The 27,811-nt window shown below is 44.7% G+C and overlaps 5 protein-coding genes across 27 annotated transcripts in view; all 5 read left to right on the top strand.

The window, feature by feature from the left end:
* LOC124484882 (protocadherin gamma-C5-like) overlaps window positions 1-27,811 on the top strand; it is a 97,340-nt gene that overhangs the window by 62,241 nt on the left and 7,288 nt on the right. Inside the window, exon 1 of one of the 23 annotated variants that reach the window (XM_047045976.1) lies at window positions 22,026-24,603. The exons of 18 other annotated variants lie outside the window; for them this stretch is intronic. In XM_047045976.1, coding sequence (XP_046901932.1) covers window positions 22,120-24,603 — 2,484 coding nt within the window. In that variant the 5' untranslated portion in view covers window positions 22,026-22,119. Of the gene's footprint in view, window positions 1-22,025; window positions 24,604-24,771; window positions 27,570-27,811 lie in introns of those variants that run through there. 4 more of the 23 variants (XM_047045975.1, XM_047045981.1, XM_047045979.1 and 1 more) reach the window with 4 other exon arrangements.
* Window positions 1,300-4,013, top strand: LOC124485492 (protocadherin gamma-C5-like). The gene has a single exon (XM_047047134.1). The coding sequence runs from the start codon at window positions 1,428-1,430 to the stop codon at window positions 4,011-4,013; it is 2,586 nt and encodes an 861-aa protein (XP_046903090.1). The 5' UTR covers window positions 1,300-1,427.
* Window positions 4,607-7,292, top strand: LOC124485494 (protocadherin gamma-C5-like). Its single transcript, XM_047047137.1, has 2 exons — window positions 4,607-7,106; window positions 7,287-7,292. The coding sequence occupies exons 1-2, from the start codon at window positions 4,662-4,664 to the stop codon at window positions 7,290-7,292; spliced, it is 2,451 nt and encodes an 816-aa protein (XP_046903093.1). The 5' UTR covers window positions 4,607-4,661.
* Window positions 7,777-10,395, top strand: LOC124485495 (protocadherin gamma-C5-like). The gene has a single exon (XM_047047138.1). It carries the CDS (start codon window positions 7,906-7,908, stop codon window positions 10,393-10,395), a length of 2,490 nt encoding a protein of 829 aa, XP_046903094.1. The 5' UTR covers window positions 7,777-7,905.
* On the top strand, window positions 10,923-17,662 carry LOC124485498 (protocadherin gamma-C5-like). The gene is made up of 3 exons (XM_047047142.1): window positions 10,923-11,032; window positions 11,507-13,919; window positions 16,562-17,662. Exons 1-3 carry the CDS (start codon window positions 10,923-10,925, stop codon window positions 17,660-17,662), a joined length of 3,624 nt encoding a protein of 1,207 aa, XP_046903098.1.

Here is a 27,811-nt window from a genome sequence, read left to right on the forward strand (position 1 = left end):
AATATATACAAATTCATCACAATGAAGTGTGTTGTGAATCTCAAATAATTACTATCTAGTGGGCGCCGAATGGCATTCATATTGCCATTACATATGTTTTTGTTCGCAAATGACATCCATTTGAGCAGTTCGGGAGATTGTTGTCTGCTCTCTTGCGTACGCAGCTCTCAGACACGCGCTGACGTCACTGGTGTGTGGCGCATGCACTAGCACGGGCTCTCCGCCTGTGTGGCGCTGTCCACCTGCGTGGTGCTGAAACGCTCCGCTCGGCGCGGTGCTGAGAGGCTGAGAGCTGGTTAGAGCGCTTGATCTAAGTCTCACTCATGGTGGGTTGTCCTTCAGGGCTTGGTCTCTTGCCACGAAACTGGGTCATGATGTGTAGCTTGTTTTTTTGCACAGAATCATGATCTTTTGACGAGTGGTCAACGTGAAAGAAAAAAAAAATGTATACAAATATTCTGCATCAGGCTATTTTGTTTTGGTTTAATAGAAGTGATTTTGTATTTTTCGCAGTTCTCTGTAATGTGTGTTATATGCATCACATTACAGAGGGTTCATCAACCCTCTGTAATGTCATCAAGGCTTCGTATATGTTAAATTAAGTTGGCAGTTATTATTGTGTTGCCATATTCGAATTATTTTCAGATTAGACCGTTTCTCCCCCCTCCCACCCTTTCTTTCCTTCTTCAGCTCTCGCCCCCTCCTGTGTGTGATATCAGGACTCTGTGTCTCTCCTCACGCGCTGCGCACACAGGCTGCGCTTCCACCTCACTGCCACGCGACGGCAGAAACAGTATACAGCAGGATTAGGGCTTGATAGTCACACTGTACCATGTACTGTAGGTACATAATAATTGGTTGTATTCATTTTTATTATAGTTAAGATTTATATTCATCATTTTTAATTAGTATTACTGTTGTTATTAGTATGTGTGAAGAATATTTTCTATTAGCTGAAGCAGTTCATACAGTTTTCATATTTTTTAAGTATCACACGTGTAGTCCAAATGCAGGACGTACAATGTGCTGGATGCGTTCAAAGCATCTAAATAGAAACAACCATAGACCATTGTTTTACATTGTGTAGGTGGCCGGGGTGTCCACTAAACAATCCCACCTGAGTCGAGCCTATGCAATCCACAAGTGAAATAGTACTCTGTGTCTTTAAGGCAATGTGAGTGTGTGATTGGTTAGAAAAGATTCTCCTCTCTGCCAATGCAGTACAGATCAGTAGTGAGGGATCTACTCCCTCCCCTCAGCAACAGCATCGCTACCGAGACTATGCTCAGAGCTGGGAGCTCAGCTGCCAACGACTGGAGACAAAAGATGATCTGTTTCCATGTCTTCGATATGTGTGATGAAAGCAAGACGGTGGATATAGACGGTTTTCATGCTGTGTGTGGTGAGAATCTGCAGTGAAAGGGAGAATGGAAGAAACCACCATCAGGATTCGATGCCATTGGAGGTGGCACGTTCTGTGGATGTATATTTTTCTTCTTCTTATGGATACAACGGAGGCGCAAATTCGTTACACCGTTCCAGAGGAGTTAAACCAAGGCTCTGTGGTTGGAAATTTAGCTAAGGATCTGGGTTTAAGCATCTCTGATATATATGACCGTAAACTGCGGATTGCTTCAGACAGTGGGAAGCAGTATTTCAGCGTGGATTTGGGAAAGGGTGAATTGGTTGTCAGTGATAGGATAGACAGAGAGGGTTTGTGTGGAGAAAATGTCCAATGCTTGTTACCGTTGGAGGTCGTCGTTGAAAATCCTTTACAGTTACACCAGGTTGAAATCGAAATACAAGACATAAACGATAATTCACCAAGTTTCCTTACAACTGAAATCATTCTAAAAATTGCAGAGTCGACTATTGCGGGTGCAAAATTCCCGCTGGAGAGCGCAAGTGATCCTGACGTTGCTTCTAACACTTTGCGGTCTTATAGTATAAATGATAATGACAATTTTGTATTGAACATTAAGACACAAGATGGTACAAAAATTCCCGAGCTGGTCTTGAAGACACAACTAGACCGAGAGAAGCAGGCAGTTCATCAGCTTGTGCTAACAGCTGTAGACGGAGGGAATCCAACGCGCTCTGGAACCTCTGAAATAACTGTGGTGGTTTTGGATATCAACGATAACGAGCCACAGTTTGAGAAAGCTTTTTATGAAGTATCCGTTCCTGAGAATACACAAATTGGCACGTTGATAGTAAACGTAAAAGCAATAGATTCCGACGAAGGCCCGAATGGTGAAGTTGAGTATTACTTCAAAGATAAAACGTCAGAAAGAACAAAGGCCTTGTTTCATGTAAACTCAGAAACCGGGGACATCACTGTCAAAGGACCGCTTGACTATGAACAGTCGACCTTGCATAAATTTGACATTATGGCAAAAGATAAAGGCAATCCTCCGATGGCCGGACATTGTAGTGTGAAAATTAATATTTTAGATGTTAATGATAATGCTCCCGAAATTATAATAACGTCCTTAAGTAGCCCAATACCCGAGGACTCAGCCCCTGGTATGGTCATTGCACTTATCAGTGCAAAAGACCTGGACGTTGGTAAAAACGGTAAAGTTACGTTGAGTATGATGCCAGGGCCACCATTCACACTGAAGGCCTCTGTCTCCAACCGTTACGCACTGGTGACAAATGGTCCTTTGAATCGCGAATCTCACAGAGAATATAATGTTGTTCTAAACGCAGTTGATTTGGGGTCGCCGTCATTGACTGCGAAGAAAATAGTAAAGGTTGAAATTTTGGATGTGAATGACAACGCTCCCGTTTTCTCTCAGCCGTTGTATAAGGTGTATGTAAAAGAAAACGGAACCCCGGGATCTATATTGTGTTCAGTAACCGCCTCTGATCCAGATACAGGAGAAAATGCTAAGATATCATATTCTATACTAGACACTAAAGTACAGGACGTTTCTGCCTCGTCTTATGTTTACATCAACTCAGACAACGGCAGCATCTACAGTATGCACTCGTTTGACTACGAGAGGCTGAAGGTGTTTCAGATTAAGGTGCAGGCAAAGGACCACGGCTCTCCGTCTCTAAGCAGCAACGTCACGGTTCATGTTTTTATTCTGGACCAGAACGACAATGCCCCTACTGTCATTTATCCCTCCGCTGTCATGGGCTCTGTCTCCCACCAAAAGATGCCCAGGTTCGCTAAAGCAGGCCACCTCGTCACCAAAGTAACGGCAGTGGACGCTGACTCGGGCCATAACGCCTGGGTTTCCTATAGACTGGCGGAGGCCACAGATGCCTCTCTGTTCAGCGTGAATCTGTACACAGGGGAGGTGAGGACTAAACGTGCTGTTTCAGAGCAGGATGACTCTTCTCAGAGGCTGCTTATAGAGATAAAGGACAACGGGGAACCGGTCCAGTCCGCCACAGTCACTGTCAACATACTGGTAGAGGACGGGTTTCACGAGCCCATCTCAGACTTTCACCTCAAAACTTCAGAACCCAGCAAACGGAACAGTAAAATCACTTTTTATCTGATCGTCTCTCTGGCCTCCGTGTCAGTGTTGTCTTTGTTGACTTTCCTCATCTTAGTGGTGAAGTGCGCTCGAAACAGTCGGAGCAATTCGAGTTGCTGTATCAGACGGGCTGACTCTGACGGATACAAGAATCCCAACAGAAACCTGCAGATCCAGCTCAACAGTGACGGGCCTATTAAGTATGTGGAGGTCCTGGGAGGAGACATGTTGTCTCAGAGCCAGTCCTTCAGGTCGTGTATATCTCCGATGTCAGAGTTCAGTGATTTCACCATGGTGAAGCCCAGCAGCACCACTGACTTTAAGGACATGATAAACGTGCTTGACGCATCACTTCCTGACAGCGCGTGGACGTTCGAGAGTCAGCAGGTGAGCTCAGAAATTCTTTGTTTTCGTGTTCATGTTTTGTGTTTGTTGTGCTTTTTTTCCCTTCTATTTTGCAAGGAGGAACGTTATATATTTATGAATAATGGAATGTCGTTTTTTTATGTATTCATTTGACATGGTGTGCTATTTCATATGAGGTGTAGATCTTAAAAATTAACAATATGCTTAGTCTACTTGTTATTGGTAATGTGGAGCTGTCCAGAATCGTGGACCTGAAATGGCAACGGCGTTATGGTGACAACTATAGCAGTAAATCTTCAGTAGACTATCACGTTTTTATTGCTTCCATGTATTTTAGGGTTTTTGGCGTATTGTGCCTTTCAAGACCAATTAACTTCATGAGCAAACATCCATTTATTACTGTGTCAAACCTATAGTGATATATATATATATATATATATATATATATTTGCATTATCTATTTAGATAAGAACGTGAGAGAACAGCATTGTCTTCACATGCTACTAAATGAGCTGCACTCTGTACTGCGCTGTCTCTTTATGGTGGAGCTCCCAGTCAGACTCTATTGGAGTGTTGTGAACCAATCATGTGCTGAACTGTACAAAGAGATCTAGTCCCTCCTCTTCCACCCTATCCACAACATAATGCTTATAGAGCTGAAGGAGACGGAGCTTCACTCGGATACAGAGATAGGAGAACGTTGTTCACTTTATTGAAATTAATAGCTTTCATTTGGCTTTGTCGTCCTGCAATGCATTGGAATATAAAACATTTGTCTAATCCAAGGATACGTTCGTGGAAATGGAAACTTTAATGAAGATAAGGGTGTTACTGTGGTGCGCGTTGCTGCTGTCCTCGCTGCTATGGAATACAATAGAGGCGCAGACGCGCTACACCGTTCCCGAGGAGCTAGAAATGGGATCCGTTGTTGGGAACATTGCGAAAGATCTTGGTTTGCAAATCTCGGAGATTTCTGATCGTAAGCTGAGAATTACCTCTGAGGGCGGTAAGCAGTATTTCACTGTGGACATGGGGAAAGGCGAGCTCATTGTTAATGAGAGGATAGACAGAGAGAGCCTATGTGGACAAAGCGCCGGTTGTCTGTTGCCTTTAGAAGCTATCGTAGAAAACCCACTTCAGATGTATCGAGCTGAGATCGAGATACAGGACATAAACGATAATTCACCAGTTTTCCAAAACAGTCAAAACGTACTAAATGTTCCCGAGTCTACACTGCCAGGTGCAAGATTCCGTTTAGAGTCAGCCCAAGACCCAGATGTTGGCCCCAACTCGTTACGCTCATACACCATCAGTAAAAATGAACATTTTGTTTTAGATATTAAAACAAAGAAAGATGGATCTAAAGTCCCGGAACTAGTTTTAGAAAAAGCGTTGGATAGAGAAAAACAGGCCACGCATCGCTTACGTCTCACTGCCGTAGATGGCGGGATACCAGCGAAATCAGGGACAGCAGAAATCACTATTCATGTGTTGGATGTTAATGATAATGCACCTGTTTTTGATGAAAGTACATATGACGTTAAATTAGCTGAAAATGCTACACCAGGTACTTTAGTTGTAATTAGCAAAGCAGTAGACCTCGATGAAGGACTCAACAGTGAGATAGAGTATTCATTTGGACCTCACACTGAGGAATCACTACAGAATCTAATCAGTATTGACCCCCAAACCGGTGAAGTAAAAGTGAAAGGAGGGATAGACTTTGAGACGAGCCGTTCTTTTAAGTTTGACATACTTGCAACAGACAAGGGTGTACCCCCAATGCAGGGCATTTGTAGTGTAAATATAGACGTTACGGATTTGAACGACAATGCCCCCGAAATCGTTTTGAAATCCCAGCCCAGTCCAGTTAAGGAAGATGCTCCTGTTGGAACTGTGGTTGCGTTGATCAGCGCTAAAGACATAGACTTTGGGAGCAATGGTAAAGTTAGCATCAGTTTACCGTCTGGTTTACCATTTACTTTAAAACCATCCATATCTAATAACTATGCTTTGGTGACCAATGCAGTTCTAGACCGGGAAACTAATTCAGAGTATGCCGTTGAGATTAGAGCATCCGATGCAGGGACGCCGTCTCTAAACTCAGAGAAAACAATTAGAGTTCGTATCTTAGACGTGAATGATAACTCGCCGGTTTTTAGTCAGCCGTCATACACAATTTACGTGAAGGAGAATCTCACTCCGGGGTCTATACTTTGCTCTGTGTCTGCATCAGATCCAGATACAGGAGAAAATGCCAAGATATCATACTCTATACTAAGCACGAAAGTACAGGACGTCTCGACCTCGTCTTATTTTTACGTAAACTCAGAAAACGGCAGCATCTACAGCATGCATTCGTTTGACTACGAGAAGCTGAAGGTGTTTCAGATTCAGGTGCAGGCAAAGGACCACGGCTCTCCGTCTCTGAACAGCAACGTCACAGTTCATGTTTTTATCTTGGACCAGAACGACAATGCACCTTCTGTTATTTACCCCTCCGCTGTCATGGGCTCTGTCTCCCACCAGAAGATGCCCCGGTTCGCTAAAGCAGGCCACCTTGTCACCAAAGTAACGGCAGTGGACGCTGACTCGGGCCATAACGCCTGGGTTTCCTATAGACTGGCGGAGGCCACAGACGCCTCTCTGTTCAGCGTGAATCTGTACACAGGGGAGGTGAGGACTAAACGCGCTGTTTCAGAGCAGGATGACTCCTCTCAGAGGCTGCTTATAGAGATAAAGGACAACGGGGAACCGGTCCAGTCCACCACAGTCACTGTCAACATACTGGTAGAGGACGGGCTTCACGAGCCCATCTCAGACTTTCACTTGAAAACAACAGAGCCCAGCAAACGGAACAGTAAAATCACTTTTTATCTGATCGTCTCTCTGGCCTCCGTGTCAGTGTTGTCTTTGTTGACTTTCCTCATCTTAGTGGTGAAGTGCGCTAGAAACAGTGTAAGTAACTCGAGTTGCTGTATCAGACGGGCTGACTCTGACGGATACAAGAATCCCAACAGAAACCTGCAGATCCAGCTCAACAGTGACGGGCCTATTAAGTATGTGGAGGTCCTGGGAGGAGACATGTTGTCTCAGAGCCAGTCCTTCAGGTCGTGTATGTCTCCGATGTCAGAGTTCAGTGATTTCACCATGGTGAAGCCCAGCAGCACCACTGACTTTAAGGACATGATAAACGTGCTTGACGCATCACTTCCTGACAGCGCGTGGACGTTTGAGAGTCAGCAGGTGAGCTCGGCAATTATCTGTTTTCTTGTTCATGTTATGGGTTTGTTGTGCCTGAACTGTTTGTTTTTTTTTATTATTATTTTGTCTACAAGTAGGAACGTATTATTATTATTTGATCAATTTAATGGAGGTTTATTTATTTAATTTGACATGATATGTTGTTTCATATGAGGTGTCCAGGTGTAAATCCAAAACTATTTATGATAGGCCACTTTTACATGTACATTTACTTATTGGTAATGTGGAGCTTTACTGAATCGTCGACCTGAAATGGCAAAGGCGTTTAATTATGGTGACAGCTATATCAGTAAACCTTTAGTAGGCTATCACGATGCTATTGCTTCCATATATAATGGGGCTTTTGGGGTATTGTGCCATTCAAGACCAATTAACTTATTTAGCAAACATCCAGTTATGACTGCGTCAAACTCATAGTGATATAAATATTTGCAGCATTATTAATTTACATAAGACTTGAAAGAACAGCCTTGTCTCCATATACTAAATGAGCTGCACTCTGCACTGCGCTGTCTCTTTATGGTGGAGCTCCCAGTCAGACTCTATTGGAGTGTTGTGAACCAATCATGTGCTGAACTGTACAAAGAGATCTAGTCCCTCCTCCTCCACCCAATCTACAACATAATGCTTATAGAGCTGAAGGAGACGGAGCTTCACTCGGATACAGAGATAGGAGAACGTTGTTCACTTTATTGAAAATAATAGCTTTCATTTGGCTGCGTCGTCCTGCAATGCATTGGAATATAAAACATTTGTCTAATCTAAGGATACGTTCGTGGAAATGGAAACTTTAATGAAGCTAAGGGTGTTATTGTGGTGTGCGTTGCTGCTGTCCTCGCTGCTATGGAATACAATAGAGGCGCAGACGCGCTACACCGTTCCCGAGGAGCTAGATATGGGATCCGTTGTTGGGAACATTGCGAAAGATCTTGGTTTGCAAATCTCGGAGATTTCTGATCGTAAACTGAGAATTACCTCTGAGGGCGGTAAGCAGTTTTTCACTGTGGACATGGGGAAAGGCGAGCTCATTGTTAATGAGAGGATAGACAGAGAGAGCCTATGTGGACAAAGCGCCGGTTGTCTGTTGCCTTTAGAAGCTATCGTAGAAAACCCACTGCAAATGTATCGAGCTGAGATCGAGATACAGGACATAAACGATAATTCTCCAGTTTTCCAAAATAGTCAAAATGTTTTGAATATTCCCGAGTCCAAAATGCCAGGTGCAAGATTCCGTTTAGAGTCAGCCCAAGACCCAGATGTTGGCTCCAACTCGTTACGCTCATACATCATCAATAAAAATGAACATTTTGTTTTAGATATTAAAACAAAGAAAGATGGATCTAAAGTCCCAGAACTAGTTTTAGAAAAAGCGTTAGATAGAGAAAAACAGGCCACGCACCGCTTACGACTCACAGCCGTAGATGGCGGTATTCCAGCGAAATCAGGGACAGCAGAAATCACTATTCACGTGCTGGATATAAATGATAATGCACCTTTTTTTGAAGAAAGCACATATGATGTTAAATTAGCTGAAAACACTCCAGCCGGAACGGTAGTTGTCACTAGCAAAGCAGTAGACCTCGATGAAGGAATCAACAGTGAGATAGTATATTCATTTGGACCTCACACATCAGACTCAATACAGGACATGATAAGTATAGATCACCAGACAGGCGAAGTAAAGGTACAGGGAGACATAGATTACGAGGCAAGCCATTCCTTTAAATTTGACATTCTTGCAACAGACAAAGGGTATCCGTCTATGGAAGGGGTCTGTAGTGTAAATATAGATATCATGGATTTAAACGACAATGCCCCCGAAATCATTTTGAAATCTCAGCCCAGTCCAGTTAAAGAAGATGCTCCTGTTGGAACTGTTGTTGCGTTGATCAGCGCCAAAGACATAGACTCTGGGAGCAATGGTAAAGTTAGCATCAGTTTACCGTCTGGTTTACCATTTACTTTAAAGCCATCCATATCTAATAACTATGCTTTGGTGACCAATGCAGTTCTAGACCGGGAAACTAATTCAGAGTATGCCGTTGAGATTAGAGCATCCGATGCCGGGACGCCGTCTCTCAGCTCAGAGAAAACAATTAGAGTTCGTATCTTAGACGTAAATGATAACTCGCCTGTTTTTAGTCAGCCGTCATACACAATTTACGTGAAGGAGAATCTCACTCCGGGGTCTATACTGTGCTCTGTGTCTGCATCAGATCCAGATACGGGAGAAAATGCCAAGATATCATACTCTATACTGAGCACGAAAGTACAGGACGTCTCGACCTCGTCTTATTTTTACGTAAACTCAGACAACGGCAGCATCTACAGCATGCATTCGTTTGACTACGAGAAGCTGAAGGTGTTTCAGATTCAGGTGCAGGCAAAGGACCACGGCTCTCCGTCTCTGAGCAGCAACGTCACGGTTCATGTTTTTATCTTGGACCAGAACGACAATGCCCCTTCTGTTATTTACCCCTCCGCCGTCATGGGCTCTGTCTCCCACCAGAAGATGCCCCGGTTCGCTAAAGCAGGCCACCTTGTCACCAAAGTAACGGCAGTGGACGCTGACTCGGGCCATAACGCCTGGGTTTCCTATAGACTGGCGGAGGCCACAGACGCCTCTCTGTTCAGCGTGAATCTGTACACAGGGGAGGTGAGGACTAAACGTGCTGTTTCAGAGCAGGATGACTCCTCTCAGAGGCTGCTTATAGAGATAAAGGACAACGGGGAACCGGCTCAGTCCGCCACAGTCACTGTCAACATACTGGTAGAAGACGGGTTTCACGAACCCGTCTCAGACTTTCACTTGAAAACTTCAGAGCCCAGCAAACGGAACAGTAAAATCACTTTTTATCTGATCGTGTCTCTGGCCTCCGTGTCAGTGTTGTCTTTGTTGACTTTCCTCATCTTAGTGGTGAAGTGCGCTAGAAACAGTCGGAGTAATTCCGGTTGTTGTATCAGACGGGCTGACTCTGACGGATACAAGAATCCCAACAGAAACCTGCAGATCCAGCTCAACAGTGACGGGCCTATTAAGTATGTAGAGGTCCTGGGAGGAGACATGTTGTCTCAGAGCCAGTCCTTCAGGTCGTGTATGTCTCCGATGTCCGAGTTCAGTGATTTCACCATGGTGAAGCCCAGCAGCACCACTGACTTTAAGGACATGATAAACGTACTTGACGCATCACTTCCTGACAGCGCGTGGACGTTCGAGAGTCAACAGGTGAGCTCAGCACAACATTTGTATTTGGTTTCGTCTGCTTGGTGACCAAGTCATCGTTAATTCGATATATTTGTACTTGTAATGAGGTTTGACGTTTTTGAGCCTAATGTCAACGGTAGCATATTCATCTTTTTCTTTCTACTTATTTTCTTGTCAGCCTGGGTCCATTGCATTTGATCAAACTGGGTTCTTCCCTCACTCTTTTTACGTTTTAGGTTAGTAACACAAATAATTAGAAGGACTATCCGCTTCATCCTAAATGATAAGTTGTCTTTGCTCTTGAGGAAACTAGGGCATTTTGAGGGGCTGTGCTCTTCGCTCGCCCTCGGGGCTAGAGTGTGGCGCTGTCCATGGTTCTGATTTTCTGTTCCTCGTGTTTTGACTTCTGTGTCATCATAATATTAAGCCTATAACATGTTAACCGGAAACCCATATAGATTTTTCAATTATGACATGTTTTACGTATGACAGTTATAATATTAATATACATTTCTGAAAAACATGACCTTCATTGGTTGTGCTGAAATATAATTTAAAATTAGATTATGTTCGATACGTTTTTTTTCTTCTTGATGCTCATTACACTGCATAATGATTACTTCCACAGCTTTTATGACAATATAGTTTTGAAAAGCCGTTCACTGCTTTCACATGGCCTATTATTTTTTATTTTTTTGTATCTTGCAATCTTTGTATCTTTCAACATCAAAATGTGTATCTTGAATTTGAATCTTTCTTACTGTTAGACGTAGTCAAACAAATACTATTGTAAAACTGTACGTCGACACAACTTTCTGTAAGACCTTGAGCTTCACATCATGCCTCACATACTGTACTGTGTGTTTAAGAAGCGGCACTGCTCATTGGAGCACTAGAGCACCAATAGCATACCGAGATGCACAAAGAGATCTGCTCCCTCCCTAGGCTACAGCACCATAATCGTGCAATGACTAGGGCTGAGAAGGACGGAGCTGCAACCGCAGAATGGAAATTACAAATCGTTTGTGCAGCGATGATCAGTAAGATCTCTTGACCGTTATTACATGTACTGGCAATGTCTAACAAATCAAGACATCTGGCAACTGTTCTTTTTCTCAAGCATGGGAATCCTATTTGGAACGATGTTTTTGCATTTGCGGACGGTGATATTGCTCTCTCTGTTGTGGAATATAACGGAGGCGCAGACTCGCTACTCAATTCCAGAGGAGATGAACGTGGGATCCGTTGTTGGAAATTTAGCTAAAGATCTGGGATTGGAAATTTCGGAGATTTATGACCGTGAACTACGAATAGACTCAGAGGGCGGTAAGCAGTATTTCACTGTGGACTTGGGGAAAGGCGAGCTCATTGTTAATGAGAGGATAGACAGAGAAAGCCTATGTGGACAAAGCGCCGGTTGTCTGTTGCCTTTAGAAGCAATCGTAGAAAACCCACTTCAGATGCATCGTGTTGAAATTGAGATAAATGACATAAATGACAATTCACCTGTTTTTCAAAGCAACCAGAATGTCTTGAGCGTTGCTGAGTCTACGGTACCGGGTGTGAAGTTTCGTTTAGATTCGGCTCAAGACCCGGACGTTGGCTCAAATACAGTACGCTCATATACACTCAGTAAAAACGAGCATTTTACTTTGAATATTAAAACTAAAGATGGGAATAAAGTTCCTGAGTTAGTTTTACATAAAATGTTAGACAGAGAGCAAATAGCAACACACAGTCTCTATCTAACGGCCGTAGATGGCGGAAATCCAGCAAGATCTGGCACAACAGAAATAATTGTTCGAGTGCTGGATAATAATGACAACCCACCTACATTTGAAAAGTCACTTTATGACGCAAAACTGCTAGAAAACACCCAAGTTGGGACAATTATTCTAACCGTTAAAGCTTTAGATCTAGACGAAGGTGTCAATGGCGAAATATTGTATTCTTTTGAGCCACACACTCTTGAATTAATTCAGAATATGTTCTCAATTGATTCTGAAACGGGAGAAATAGCTGTCCGTGGCAAGATAGATTTTGAAAATGCAGGTGTTCACAAATTTGATGTTGTAGCAACAGACAAAGGACCTCTTGCAATGCAAGGACTTTGTACAGTTGAAATAGACGTAATAGATTTGAACGACAATATCCCAGAGGTTATTTTGAAATCTAAACCCAACCCTGTCAGGGAAGACGCACCAATTGGCACTGTTGTAGCTCTTCTACGAGCAAAAGATTTTGATTCAGGCGATAACGGTAAAGTTAGTCTAACTTTACCGAAGGACATACCATTTAAATTAAAGCAATCAATGTCTAACAATTACGCTTTGCTTACTGATCTTGCACTGGACAGGGAATCAAATGCTGAGTACAGAATAGTGATAACTGCAGAGGATTCTGGGACACCCCCTCTATCATCAAGGCAGATCATTACGGTTAAAGTTCTTGATGTTAACGATAATCCCCCGGTTTTCTCCCAGCCGTTATATACGGTGTATGTGAAAGAAAACCGAACACCTGGATCGATATTATGTTCAGTATCCGCCTCTGATCCAGATACAGGAGAAAATGCCAAGATATCATACTCTATACTAGACACGAAAGTGCAGGACGTTTCTGCCTCGTCTTATGTTTACATCAACTCAGACAACGGCAGCATCTACAGTATGCACTCGTTTGACTACGAGAAGCTAAAGGTGTTTCAGATTCAGGTGCAGGCAAAGGACCACGGCTCTCCGTCTCTGAGCAGCAACGTCACGGTTCAAGTTTTTATCTTGGACCAGAACGACAATGCCCCTTCTGTTATTTACCCCTCCGCTGTCATGGGCTCTGTTTCCCACCAGAAGATGCCCCGGTTCGCTAAAGCAGGCCACCTCGTCACCAAAGTAACGGCAGTGGACGCTGACTCGGGCCATAACGCCTGGGTTTCCTATAGACTGGCGGAGGCCACAGACGCCTCTCTGTTCAGCGTGAATCTGTATACAGGGGAGGTGAGGATTAAACGAGCTGTTTTAGAGCAGGATGACTCTTCTCAAAGGCTGCTTATAGAGATAAAGGACAACGGGGAACCGGTCCAGTCCGCCACAGTCACTGTCAACATACTGGTAGAGGACGGGCTTCATGAGCCCATCTCAGACTTCCACCTCAAAACAACAGAGCCCAGCAAACGGAACAGTAAAATCACTTTTTATCTGATCGTGTCTCTGGCCTCCGTGTCAGTGCTGTCTTTGTTGACTTTCCTCATCTTAGTGGTGAAGTGCGCTAGAAACAGTCGGAACAATTCGAATTGTTGTATCAGACGGGCTGACTCTGACGGACACAAGAATCCCAACAGAAACCTGCAGATCCAGCTCAACAGTGACGGGCCTATTAAGTATGTGGAGGTCCTGGGAGGAGACATGTTGTCTCAGAGCCAGTCCTTCAGGTCGTGTATGTCTCCGATGTCAGAGTTCAGTGATTTCACCATGGTGAAGCCCAGCAGCACCACTGACTTTAAGGACATGATAAACGTGCTTGACGCATCACTTCCTGACAGCGCGTGGACGTTCGAGAGTCAACAGGTGAGCTCGGCACAACATTTGTATTTGGTCTCGTCTGCTTGGTGACCAAGTCATCGTTAATTCAATATATTTGTATTTGTAATGAGGTTTGATGTTTTAGAGCCTAATGTCAACGGTAGCATATTCATCTTTTTCTTTCAACTTATTTTCTTGTCAGCCTGGGTCCATTGCATTTGATAAAACTGGGTTCTTCTCTCACTCTTTTTACGTTTTAGGTTAGTAACACGAATACATTTACATTTAGTAATTTAGCAGACACTCTTATCCAGAGCGACTTACAGTAAGTACAGGGACATTCCCCCGAGGCAAGTAGAGTGAAGTGCCTTGCTCAAGGACAAAATGTCATTTGACACGGCCGGGAATCAAACTGGCGACCGTCAGATTACTAGCCCAATTCCCTAACCGCTCAGCCACCTGACTCCCTATATACAAGAATAATTAGAAGGACTATCACCTTCATCCTAAATAATAAGTTGTCTTTGCTCTTGAGGAAACGAGGGCATTTTGAGGGGCTGTGCTCTTCGCTCGCCCTCGGGGCTAGAGTGTGACGCTGTCCATGGTTCTGATTTTCTGTTCCTCGTGTTTTGACTTCTGTGTCATCATAATATTAAGCCTATAACATGTTAACCGGAAACATAGATTTTTCAATGATTACATTTTGTACATATGACAGTTATAATCTTAATATACTATAGTAATAGTCTGAAAGATAGGACCTTTATTGTTTTTGCTGAAATATAATTAACAATAAGATTCTGTTCGATACGGTTTGTTTCTTGATGCTGATTACACTGCATTTTGATAACTTCCACGGCTTTTATGGTAAATATAGTTTTGAAAAGCCGTTCACTGCTTTCACATTCGTTCTTTTTTGTATCTTGCAATCTTTGTATATTTCAACATCAAAATGTGTATCTTGAAATTGAATCATTCTTAGTTTTAGACGTAGTCAAACAAATAATATTGTAAAACTGTACGTCGACATAAATTTCTGTTAGACCTTGAGCTTCACATCATGCCTCACATACTGTACTGTGTGTTTAAGGACCAGCATTGCTCACAGTCTATTGGAGCACTAGAGCACCAATAGCACACCGAGATGCACAAAGAAATCCGCTCCCTCCCTAGGCTACAGCACCATAATCGTGCAATGACTAGGGCTGAGAAGGACGGAGCTGCAACCGCAGAATGGAAATTACAAACCGTTTGTGCAGCGATGATCAGTAAGATCTCTTGACCGTTATTACATGTACTGGCAATGTCTAACAAATTAAGACATCTGGCAACTGTTCTTTTTCTCAAGCATGGGAATCCTATTTGGAACGATGTTTTTACATTTGCGGACGGTGATATTGCTCTCTCTGTTGTGGAATATAACGGAGGCGCAGACTCGCTACTCAATTCCAGAGGAGATGAACGTGGGATCCGTTGTTGGAAATTTAGCTAAAGATCTGGGATTGGAAATTTCGGAGATTTATGACCGTGAACTAAGAATAGACTCAGAGGGCGGTAAGCAGTATTTCACTGTGGACTTGGGGAAAGGAGAGCTCATTGTTAATGAAAGGATAGACAGAGAGAGCCTATGTGGACAAAGCGCCGGTTGTCTGTTGCCTTTAGAAGCTATCGTAGAAAACCCACTTCAGATGCATCGTGTTGAAATTGATATCAATGACATAAATGACAATTCGCCTGTTTTTCAAAGCAACCAGAATGTCTTGAGCGTTGCCGAGTCTACGGTACCGGGTGTGAAGTTTCGTTTAGATTCCGCCCAAGATCCGGACGTGGGCTCTAATTCCATTCGATCATACACACTCAGTAAAAATGGACATTTTAATTTGAATGTCAAAACTAACAAGGATGGTACAAAAGTTCCCGAGTTAGTTTTAGATAAAATGTTAGACAGAGAGCAATTAGCAACACACACTCTATATCTAACGGCTGTAGATGGTGGAAATCCAGCGAGATCTGGCACAACAGAAATCATTGTTCGAGTTTTAGATCATAATGACAATGCACCAACATTTGAAAAGTCACTTTATGACGCAAAACTGGTAGAAAGCACCCAGGTAGGAACCATTATTCTAACCGTTAAAGCTTTAGATCTAGACGAAGGTGTCAATGGAGAAATAGTTTACACTTTTGAGCCACACACTCCTGAATTCATTCAGAATCTGTTTACAGTTGATTCTGAAACGGGAGAAATAGCTGTCCATGGAAAGCTAGATTTTGAAAATGCAAGCTTTCATAAATTTGATATTCTTGCAACAGACAAAGGAACTCTTGCAATGCATGGACTGTGTACAGTTGAAATAGACATAATTGATGTGAACGACAATGTCCCTGAAATCATTCTGAAATCTAAACCCAACCCTGTCAAAGAAGACGCAACAATCGGCACTGTTGTAGCTCTCCTACGAACAAAAGATTTAGATTCAGGCAATAACGGTAAGGTTAGTCTAACTTTACCACCCGGCATTCCATTTAAATTAAAGCAATCAATGTCTAACAATTACGCTTTGCTTACTGATATCACGCTGGACAGGGAATCAAATGCAGAGTACAGCATAGATATAGTAGCAGAGGATTCTGGGACACCCCCTCTATCATCACGGCAGATCATTACGGTTAGAGTTCTCGACGTTAACGATAATCCCCCGGTTTTCTCTCAGACGTTATATACGGTGTATGTGAAAGAAAACGGAACCCCGGGATCGATATTGTGTTCAGTAACCGCCTCTGATCCAGATACAGGAGAAAATGCCAAGATATCATACTCTATACTAGACACAAAAGTGCAGGACGTTTCTGCCTCGTCTTATGTTTACATCAACTCAGACAACGGCAGCATCTACAGCATGCACTCGTTTGACTACGAAAAGCTGAAGGTGTTTCAGATTAAGGTGCAGGCAAAGGACCACGGCTCTCCGTCTCTGAGCAGCAACGTCACGGTTCATGTTTTTATTCTGGACCAGAACGACAATGCCCCTTCTGTTATTTACCCCTCTACTGTCATGGGCTCTGTCTCCCACCAGAAGATGCCCCGGTTCGCTAAAGCAGGCCACCTCGTCACCAAAGTAACGGCAGTGGACGCTGACTCGGGCCATAACGCCTGGGTTTCCTATAGACTGGCGGAGGCCACAGACGCCTCTCTGTTCAGCGTGAATCTGTACACAGGGGAGGTGAGGACTAAACGCACTGTTTCAGAGCAGGATGACTCCTCTCAGAGGCTGCTTATAGAGATAAAGGACAACGGGGAACCGGTCCAGTCCGCCACAGTCACTGTCAACATACTGGTAGAGGACGGGCTTCACGAGCCCATCTCAGACTTCCACCTCAAAACAACAGAGCCCAGCAAACGGAACAGTAAAATCACTTTTTATCTGATCGTGTCTCTGGCCTCCGTGTCAGTGTTGTCTTTGTTAACTTTCCTCATCTTAGTGGTGAAGTGCGCTAGAAACAGCAGGAGCAACTCGAGTTGTTGTATCAGACGGGCTGACTCTGACGGATACAAGAATCCCAACAGAAACCTGCAGATCCAGCTAAACAGTGACGGGCCTATTAAGTATGTGGAGGTCCTGGGAGGAGACATGTTGTCTCAGAGCCAGTCCTTCAGGTCGTGTATGTCTCCGATGTCAGAGTTCAGTGATTTCACCATGGTGAAGCCCAGCAGCACCACTGACTTTAAGGACATGATAAACGTGCTTGACGCATCACTTCCTGACAGCGCGTGGACGTTCGAGAGCCAACAGGTGAGGTTTTGCAAGTTTTAAGAAAACAGTTGTCAGCAACTGATCTTCTTTATAGATTCTGATTTTATATGTCATTGGGCACACGTATATGCTTCTACAATGTGTTATTTACCTTAATTCTTCCAAAGCAACATCCGCCTTTACTGTTAATACACTAGCTTAGCATAAAATAGCGATCATATACATTGGTTACCCGCTAATCTTCTGTCCATCAAATACTCACGTTCATCCACCCAGACTCGAACACCCCCAAAGCCAAATCAAATGAATGTCATTCTTGCCTTTTTGCGACTCAAACTCCACAGTGGTGCTGTCCAATGTTCTGAAATGCAGCGCTTTGTCCACTTCGTTCCCCTGTTCTTCTGCTCGACTCCCGGTGTGGAACAGTAACTATGGGAGAGTGTGGAAAACATTATTGCTGAATTTAAACATGCAGTATTTTTCCAACAAGAATGAACAATGGGCACAGATATTTTATACAGGATTCTAATGCAAAGGTAATATATATATATATATATATATATATATATACATACATACATATATATTTTGAAACAGAAATAAATAAACGTTCCGTTGTCAGACCACTACAAGCCAAAACTACCTCCTGTTTAATCTATGGATTTCGCTCGATTTTGTGTAAAGGTGACAGGTTAACATATTTTTTTCGAATGTGTGTTTTGTTACGAATTTCGAGGAATCTGTTTACTTGTCTTGTGGTCACAATACCACCATACAATTGAAAATTGAGCCTTCTATCAAGAAAAACACAGACAAAACAAGCCCAGTATGCCTCTGATATTGTATTCAAATATGCCTCTCATATGTAACTCCTGTGAAGGTAAATATGTAATTTTTATAGCACAGTTGTTATGGGTCTATAGAGACCATTGTGAAATTGCCAAATGTATTATGTATTTAGTACACTGCTGCTTTAAGACAGCTAGGCTCCCAGTCGATTCCTATTGGAGCTCCATGCACCAATAGCCTGCTGACTCTTACAAAGGGATCTTCTCTCTCCCTCTTCACAGCATCATATACATCACTATGCTAGTCAGAAATGCAATCTGCGCTCACAGTGATTGTGTATCACATCACTGCTCGAATAAACGGTATATAGAGTGCAATGTATTCTGGAATAAGGACGTCGTTTGAATGGAGCAGGCATCTTCCCTCGAAATGGATACTTTAGTTGGGAGAATGTTTGTTCCCAAGCGATTGCTATGGCTGCTGCTTCTGCTGTGGAATACAGTAGAAGCACAGATCCGCTACACCATCCCAGAAGAGTTGAAGGAAGGATCCGTAGTGGGGAATATAGCTAAGGATCTTGGCTTGGGCGCACCTGAGATTTTTACTCGAAAACTGAGGATAGCCACCGATGGCAGCAAACCGTTTTTCAACGTGGATTCGGTAAAGGGTGAGCTCGTGGTTAGTGAACGAATAGACAGAGAGAGCTTGTGTGAACAAAGCCTCACATGTGTGTTGCCACTGCAGATTATAATCGAGGACCCTCTTCAGCTACACCGTGTTGAGGTTGAAATCCAGGATATAAATGATAACGGCCCGAGCTTTCTCTCTACTGAGCGAGTTCTTAATATCGCCGAGTCCACAGCAACGGGAGCACGGTTTCCTCTGAAAGGAGCGCAGGACCCAGACGTAGGTGGAAATTCGATCAGCTCTTACAAACTCAACAAAAATGATTTTTTTACTATAAAGATGAAAACGAATAGAGATGGTACAAAAATACCTGAATTGGTTTTACAAAAAACGCTAGACAGAGAGACGCAGGCCGTTCATCAGCTTATACTTACAGCTGTAGATGGGGGGAACCCTGCCCGATCGGGTACAACAGAGATCACAGTTCAGGTTTTAGATAACAATGACAATGCACCCATTTTCGAAAAATCTATGTATGACTCGTCATTACGAGAAAATGTACCTGCAGGCACTGTCGTTTTGGAAGTCAAAGCAACTGATGTTGATGAGGGCGTCAATGGAGATATCGAGTATTCTTTTGCAGAACAAACTCCAGACTTTATACAGAACATGTTCTCTGTTGATTCTAAATCGGGTCAAATCACGGTGACAGGCGTCCTGGATTATGAAAACAGGAAAATGTATGAGTTTGACATCCGTGCAGCAGACAAAGGCGCCCCCGTCATGGACCGCCATTGTTCCGTCCAGGTAGAAATCTTAGATGTAAATGACAACACGCCCGAAATAGTTCTCACCTCTTTACCTAACTCAGTGAAAGAAGACGCTCCGTTGGGAACAGTAGTTGCATTGATCGGCGCAAAAGACCTAGATTCGTTGGACAACGGGAAGGTCAGACTAACTTTACCGGCAGAATATCCATTCAAACTGCAACCATCGTTTTCAGATAATTACGCTATCGTAACAGACGCTAAACTCGACCGAGAGGAATTTCCTGAATACAAAATAAACATTTTTGCGTCAGATTTGGGTTCACCTCCTCTCTCGACGCAAAAAGAAATCATTGTGAAAATTGTGGACGTTAATGACAATCCTCCCATTTTCTCTCAACCGTCATATACTGTTTATATAAAAGAGAACGGAGTGGCTGGATCAATCATATATTCAGTGTCCGCCTCTGATCTTGACTTGGGAGAAAATGCCAAGATATCATACTCTATACTAGACACGAAAGTGCAGGACGTTTCTGCCTCGTCTTATGTTTACATCAACTCAGACAACGGCAGCATATACAGCATGCATTCGTTTGACTATGAGAAACTGAAGGTGTTTCAGATTAAGGTGCAGGCAAAGGACCACGGCTCTCCGTCTCTGAGCAATAACGTCACGGTTCATGTTTTTATTCTGGACCAGAACGACAATGCCCCTTCTGTCATTTACCCCTTCGCCGTCATGGGCTCTGTCTCCCACCAGAAGATGCCTCGGTTCGCTAAAGCAGGCCACCTCGTCACCAAAGTAACGGCAGTGGACGCTGACTCGGGCCATAACGCCTGGGTTTCCTATAGACTGGCGGAGGCCACAGACGCCTCTCTGTTCAGCGTGAATCTGTACACAGGGGAGGTGAGGACTAAACGCGTTGTTTCAGAGCAGGATGACTCCTCTCAGAGGCTGCTTATAGAGATAAAGGACAACGGGGAACCGGCTCAGTCCACAACTGTCACTGTCAACATACTGGTAGAGGACGGGCTTCACGAGCCCATCTCAGACTTCCACTTGAAAACTTCAGAGCCCAGCAAACGGAACAGTAAAATCACTTTTTATCTGATCGTCTCTCTGGCGTCCGTGTCAGTGTTGTCTTTGTTGACTTTCCTCATCTTAGTGGTGAAGTGCGCTAGAAACAGTGGGAACAATTCGAGTTGCTGTATCAGACGGGCTGACTCTGACGGATACAAGAATCCCAACAGAAACCTGCAGATCCAGCTAAACAGTGACGGGCCTATTAAGTATGTGGAGGTCCTGGGAGGAGACATGTTGTCTCAGAGCCAGTCCTTCAGGTCGTGTATGTCTCCGATGTCAGAGTTCAGTGATTTCACCATGGTGAAGCCCAGCAGCACCACTGACTTTAAGGACATGATAAACGTACTTGACGCATCACTTCCTGACAGCGCGTGGACGTTCGAGAGTCAGCAGGTGAGATCATTGTAAAAACTTGTAAAATACATGTTTTCACAACGTTATTTTGAGACATTCCTGTCAAACCTAGCCTACCGTGTTTCGATTGTGAAATTCAGGAAGGTTCACGTATTGTGCCAGTTTTATTGACTGCGATTTTAATTTAACATGGGCCAATTAAATATACTTAATCCACAATAACATTATTATTTGTGTTTCGAGGGGAAATAATGGTCGCAGACAGTCGTTCATGGAGGCATCCGTAGGCCTGTGTGTGCTGAACCGTTTCAGCACCACCGGAGTGGACAGAGACATCTCCGCTCTCTGGGCTCATAGCGCCTGTGAAGCCCATGGTTACTGTGGTGTGTAGACGACATTGCTTCTCTCCAAATTACATTTAAATGTATCTGTTCGAAGACTGAACGGTTTAAACAATCTATCAAGCCTCCTTCTAGGTATATGATTATAAAATATACATTTGTATTGTCAAAACAAAGGGTTTCGTTTAAAACGGTTAATAATTCAGATGTTTTGTAACACAGTAAAAGGTATCGTTCGGACATTACGTTGTGATCTCCAGCTTCATCTCGCCCTTAAATGCTCCTGAGAAAAATGACTGTGACTTTAAGAGACAATCTGTTTGCCATTGGCTTACCCGTTGCTCTATGTGCACCAATAGCGTTCAGAACTGTACAAAGAGATCTACTCCCTCCCCCTCTTTATCACAGCATAACCAACAATGCAGAGAGCTGGGAGACACGGTAGTGAACAAGCCTTTCGTCTCCAAAATGGATTTAGATACCTGGACAATATGGGGAGGTGATCTCCATAGATTTATGGCTTTATTATGAATATGTTTTCAGGATTTTACGATGTTTGAGCATATTAATATGAAGCGGTTGGGACCGGACAGGAACATGTTCCTGAGAGGCTGGAGAGGACAAGGGCTTTGGCTGCTCGGTGTGTTTTTGTCTTGGAATACAGTTGCTGCGCAAATTCGCTACGTCGTTCCAGAGGAGCTAAGCGTGGGTTCCGTGGTGGGAAATATAGCCAAAGACCTCAATCTGGAAGTGATTGAGATTTCCACTCGGGATTTGAGGATAGCATCCGTAGCGGGTAGACAGTATTTCAGTGTGGATTTGGGGAAAGGTGAGATCATTGTAAGCGACAGAATCGACAGAGAGACTCTGTGTGGACAAAGCTTGAAGTGTCTGCTCCCATTAGAAGTTATTATTGAGAATCCTCTTCAGCTTCACAGAGTAGAGGTGGAAATTCAGGATATTAACGACAATGCTCCGCATTTTCAGTCGGCTGAGCGCACGTTGAAAATAGCAGAGTCCACCGCCCCGGGTGTGCGCTTTTCGTTAGAAAGCGCGCAGGATCCGGATGTTGGAGATAATTCTTTGAAATCGTATACACTCAGCAAAAACGAACATTTCAGTTTAAAAGTCAAGGGTACTGGTGATGGACGCAAAGTTCCTGAATTAGTTCTGGAGAAATCTCTGGACCGAGAGAATAAAGCGACACATCAGCTGCTATTAACGGCCTTGGATGGCGGCTCTCCAGTAAGATCTGGGACTGTACAGATCATAATATCCGTCCTTGATAACAATGATAACATCCCTGTATTTGAAAAATCCATGTATGAAGTTAGTTTATTCGAAAATACCCCGCTAGGCACATCTTTTCTTAAAGTTGAGGCAAATGATGTTGACGATGGACTAAACGGAGAGATAGAATACTCTTTAGGTGATCACACATCAGAAACAATACGGGATTTATTTAATATTGATCCACAAACTGGGGAAATGTTTTTAAAAACATCTCTGGATTATGAACTCACTCCTTCCTATAGAATAGAGATTATAGCTAAAGACAAAGGAATTCCTCAGATGGAAGGACAATGTAACGTTCAAATTGATGTCATAGACGTTAATGACAACCCACCTGAAATAAGTCTGACTTCCAAACCTAGCCCAGTCCGTGAGGACGCACCAAGGGGCACAGTAGTTGCGTTAATTAGTACACGAGATCCTGATTCCGGTGACAATGGAAAAATTACACTACAAATGCCGCCCAATTATCCCTTTACGCTCAAACCGTCTTTTTCCAACCATTACGAATTGGTCACAAACGGTGGTTTGGACCGCGAGGAATTCCCTGAGTATGTCATAGAGATAACGGCTACTGACGCAGGCTCACCACCTCTAAGTAGCAAGAAAAGGATTCCAGTCCAGATTGTGGACGTAAATGATAACCCACCCAAGTTTACTGAAGCGGCCTACAGTGTTTATGTAAAAGAAAACAACACGCCTGGATCCATTATCTGCTCCGTGTCTGCAGCGGACGTGGACTTTGGAAACAATGCTAAAATATCATATTCTGTGTTAGACTCTAAAGTACAAGACGTCCCTGTCTCGTCTTATATTTACATGAACTCAGACAACGGCAGCATCTACAGCATGCATTCGTTTGACTACGAGAAGCTGAAGGTGTTTCAGATTAAGGTGCAGGCAAAGGACCACGGCTCTCCGTCTCTGAGCAGCAACGTCACGGTTCACGTTTTTATCTTGGACCAGAACGACAATGCCCCTTCTGTTATTTACCCCTCCGCTGTCATGGGCTCTGTCTCCCACCAGAAGATGCCCAGGTTCGCTAAAGCAGGCCACCTCGTCACCAAAGTAACGGCAGTGGACGCTGACTCGGGCCATAACGCCTGGGTTTCCTATAGACTGGCGGAGGCCACAGACGCCTCTCTGTTCAGCGTGAATCTGTACACAGGGGAGGTGAGGACTAAACGCGCTGTTTCAGAGCAGGATGACTCTTCTCAGAGGCTGCTTATAGAGATAAAGGACAACGGGGAATCGGCTCAGTCCGCCACAGTCACTGTCAACATACTGGTAGAGGACGGGCTTCACGAGCCCATCTCAGACTACAACCTAAAAACAACAGAGCCCAGCAAACGGAACAGTAAAATCACTTTTTATCTGATCGTGTCTCTGGCCTCTGTGTCAGTGTTGTCTTTGTTGACTTTCCTCATCTTAGTGGTGAAGTGCGCTAGAAACAGTCGGAGCAATTCGGGTTGCTGTATCAGACGGGCCGACTCTGACGGATACAAGAATCCCAACAGAAATCTGCAGATCCAGCTCAACAGTGACGGGCCTATTAAGTATGTGGAGGTCCTGGGAGGAGACATGTTGTCTCAGAGCCAGTCCTTCAGGTCGTGTATGTCTCCGATGTCAGAGTTCAGTGATTTCACCATGGTGAAGCCCAGCAGCACCACTGACTTTAAGGACATGATAAACGTGCTTGACGCATCACTTCCTGACAGCGCGTGGACGTTCGAGAGTCAACAGGTGAGAGCAAACTGCAAAATGGACTGATTGACTAAACAGATTTACAGTCTGGCATTAAAACACACTTGCCCGAATAAAAGTTGTTTTCAATTGCGTCTTGTTGTGTAGGAACAACTACAGGTGCTTGTCTTTACATATGGTGCAACAAATAGCTATACATTCTGTGTGCGCTCGTGTGTGTGTGAGAGAGAAAGAAAGTGTGCATGCTCAGGAGAGGGAATGAAAGAGAGTGCACGCACGCTTTCGTCTGGCAGATGTGACCATGAAAAGACGCCGTTATTGTCTTTGATTGGAGAGTTTCGCTTCCTTTGTTACAGGGACTTTAAAACGCACCTCCTCCCACAGAAAAGTTAGATCAGTGTAAGTAAGCCGTCATCGCTTGTGGAGCAACAAGGATTTACGTTTTTCCTATGCGGTCTATTTTCTCCAGTTGTAGTTAAATGTAACTTGGTAGCTCTGTTGAGTTTTAACTGAACCAACTATTTTAGCGGAACGATTTAGGGATGGGAACGTTTCTTACTACAGGCATGACAAATTGAACAATGAGAGTCTGGGACATCAGACAAGGAGCGGAGGGCTGGCCCGCGCTCTGGCTACTTTTCTCGGTATTCTGCCAGTCATCCTTCTCCGCCGAGTTATCCTATTCCGTGTTGGAAGAGTTAAAACCGGGAGCATTTGTTGGAGACATTATGAAATCTTTGGGCTTAGCCATATCGACGTTAGCGAGGAGAAACCCTCGAGTTGTGTCGGAATCTAATGCAAAGTACTTTGACGTGAACACAAGTGGAGTATTTGTTACCAAAGAAGTTATGGACAGAGAGAGTCTTTGTGGATTAAAGTCAACGTGTTCTCTTAGCGTGCAACTTGTGCTTGAAAACCCACTGGAATTACACCGAGTCGTTGTGGAGATAGTTGACGTGAATGACAATTCGCCTCAGTTTCCGGGTCAAACTATTTCAATAGAAGTTTCCGAGGCGGCTGCACCGGGCACCCGATTTCGTTTGGACAGCGCAAATGATCTGGATGTAGATGCCAATGCTCTACGCACATACTTTCTTAGTCCCAACGATTGTTTCGTGTTGAAAGTAGAATCGAAAAGGGATGGTAGCAAATTCCCAGAATTATTCTTAGAGAAACCTCTGGACAGGGAAAAGCAATCTGTATTTAACTTAGTACTCACCGCCGTAGATGGCGGCCATCCAGAAAAGACTGGCACTACGTCGGTTCTTCTTCGCGTCATGGACGTCAATGATAACGCGCCGGTATTTGACCAGCCAATAAAAACAGTTAGTTTGTTAGAAAACTCCTCACCGGGCACCCTGGTGACGAGACTCAACGCATCAGACGCAGATGACCATCTTAACGGGAAAATATCATTCCACTTCAGTAAATATACTTCAGAGTCTGTAGTTAAACTTTTTAGCTTGAATCCCCAAACGGGTGAAATCCTAGTGAAAGGAGAGGTAGATTATGAGGTGTCAGATATCTATGACATCACAGTGGAGGCCAGGGACAGAGGAACGCCAGCTCTGGAGGGCTCCTGCCACGTCAAAGTCCAAATCGTTGACGTGAATGACAACAGTCCAGTCATAAGCATAAACTCGGTGACCAAGATCATCCAAGAGGATGTGGAATCAGGAACTGTAGTAGCGCTGATTAGCATTAGAGATGAGGATGCTGGTCAAAATGGCGAAGTGATTGTTCAAATTCCCCCTGGGTTGCCATTTAGATTGATATCCCCCTTTGAGGGTCACTATACCCTGGTGACAGACGGGCCTTTGGATAGAGAGACTGAGTCTGAATACACCATCACAGTGACGGTCTCGGACGCGGGCTCTCCCCCTCGCTCTGCGCAGCAGTCTTTTGTGGTCAGTCTTTCAGATGTTAATGACAACGCCCCCCTCTTCTCAAAGTCCTCCTACTCTGTTGACATAGCAGAGAACAATGCTCCAGGGGCTCTCCTCCTGACCGTGTCCGCGTCCGACCGGGACTCGGGCCAGAATGCCCGTCTCTCCTTCTCCCTCCTGGACAGCGAGGTCGGAGGCGCCCCCGTGTCCTCGCTCGTTTACATCAACTCAGAGAACGGCAACCTCTTCGCCATGCGGGCGCTTGACTACGAGCGCGCGAACGCGTTCCGGGTGGAGGTGCAGGTGAGGGATGGCGGCACGCCGGCGCGGAGCTCCAACGTGACCGTGCACGTGTTCGTGGTCGACGTGAACGACCACCCCCCTGTTCTCGTCCACCCGGCCCTGCCCGCGGACGGGGTTCTCCAGCTGTCCGTGCCGCGTTCCGCTGCGGTGGGTCACCTGGTCAACCGGGTGGTGTGCGTGGACCCGGACAGCGGCCACAATGCCTGGCTGTTCTACAGCGCGTCGGGGCGGGACGCTGGGTTCTTCCACGTGGGGGCTCACACCGGTGAGGTGCGGACCGCCCGGAGGTTTGAAGAGGGCGACGCCACCTTCTCCATCCTGATTCTGGTGCAGGACAACGGCACGCCCACGCTCTCCACCAGCGTGACGGTCAACATCACCGTGTCCGAGAAGGGCGCGGCCCCCCAGCTCCGCAGGGCCCCTCCACGCCAGGGTGACGGCCGTGGGGCCTCGGGCGTCACCCTAACCCTGATCAGCTCTCTGGCCTGCATCTCTGTGGTGTGCCTCCTGGCTATCGCCGGCATGGCCGTGCGCTGGTTGAGATACAGGGGCCACCTAGTGTGTTTGGGGCTAGGCCCCCGGAAAGCCCCCCACTCTCACAGGGACCCCCACCTGCAGCTCAACACAGAGGGCCCGCTGCGCTACGTGGAGGTGGTGGGGGGGGCCCGCGACCCGGCCACCTGCCGGCGCTTCTATCCCACTCTCTCCAGCAGCGTGAAGGACTTTGTGTTTGTTAAGAGCCCCGGGTTAGAACAGAACCAGAACATTCTGAAGCTGACCCTTGCCAACAAACACCTGACCAAATCAGCCAATGAGGTGAGGCTTCTGTCCACTGGCAAATAGCTGAGCTCATTGGCCGTGATGAGAGAACATCAAATATGGCAGAGCTTGGTTTGTGGATGTGTGTTTACGCGAGAACAAGTGACTGGAGTAAATTTAAGCAGACAGAGATTTGTGTTTCAGTGCTTAAATCACAGCAGTGTCTCTCTGCCTGGGAGAAGGTTGAATATTTAATATGGCTGCAGGGGTAATCTCACAGAGTGAGATACAAAACAAAG

The sequence above is a fragment of the Hypomesus transpacificus genome, chromosome 23 (assembly GCF_021917145.1).
Source record: "Hypomesus transpacificus isolate Combined female chromosome 23, fHypTra1, whole genome shotgun sequence".
NCBI classification, from domain to species: domain Eukaryota; kingdom Metazoa; phylum Chordata; class Actinopteri; order Osmeriformes; family Osmeridae; genus Hypomesus; species Hypomesus transpacificus.

What these genes read in the sequence shown, in the direction of transcription:
- LOC124485492 (XM_047047134.1), top strand. Translation starts at nt 1,428, where the DNA reads ATGGAAGAAACCACCATCAGGATTCGATGCCATTGGAGGTGGCACGTT.
- LOC124485495 (XM_047047138.1), top strand. Translation starts at nt 7,906, where the DNA reads ATGGAAACTTTAATGAAGCTAAGGGTGTTATTGTGGTGTGCGTTGCTG.
- LOC124485498 (XM_047047142.1), top strand. Translation starts at nt 10,923, where the DNA reads ATGCTCATTACACTGCATAATGATTACTTCCACAGCTTTTATGACAAT. An exon ending in TTTTTTATTTTTTTGTATCT is followed by an intron (nt 11,033 to 11,506) that starts TGCAATCTTTGT and finishes GATATTGCTCTC; the next exon opens with TCTGTTGTGGAATATAACGG. An exon ending in CGGCACAACATTTGTATTTG is followed by an intron (nt 13,920 to 16,561) that starts GTCTCGTCTGCT and finishes GTTTTCTCTCAG; the next exon opens with ACGTTATATACGGTGTATGT.
- LOC124485494 (XM_047047137.1), top strand. Translation starts at nt 4,662, where the DNA reads ATGGAAACTTTAATGAAGATAAGGGTGTTACTGTGGTGCGCGTTGCTG.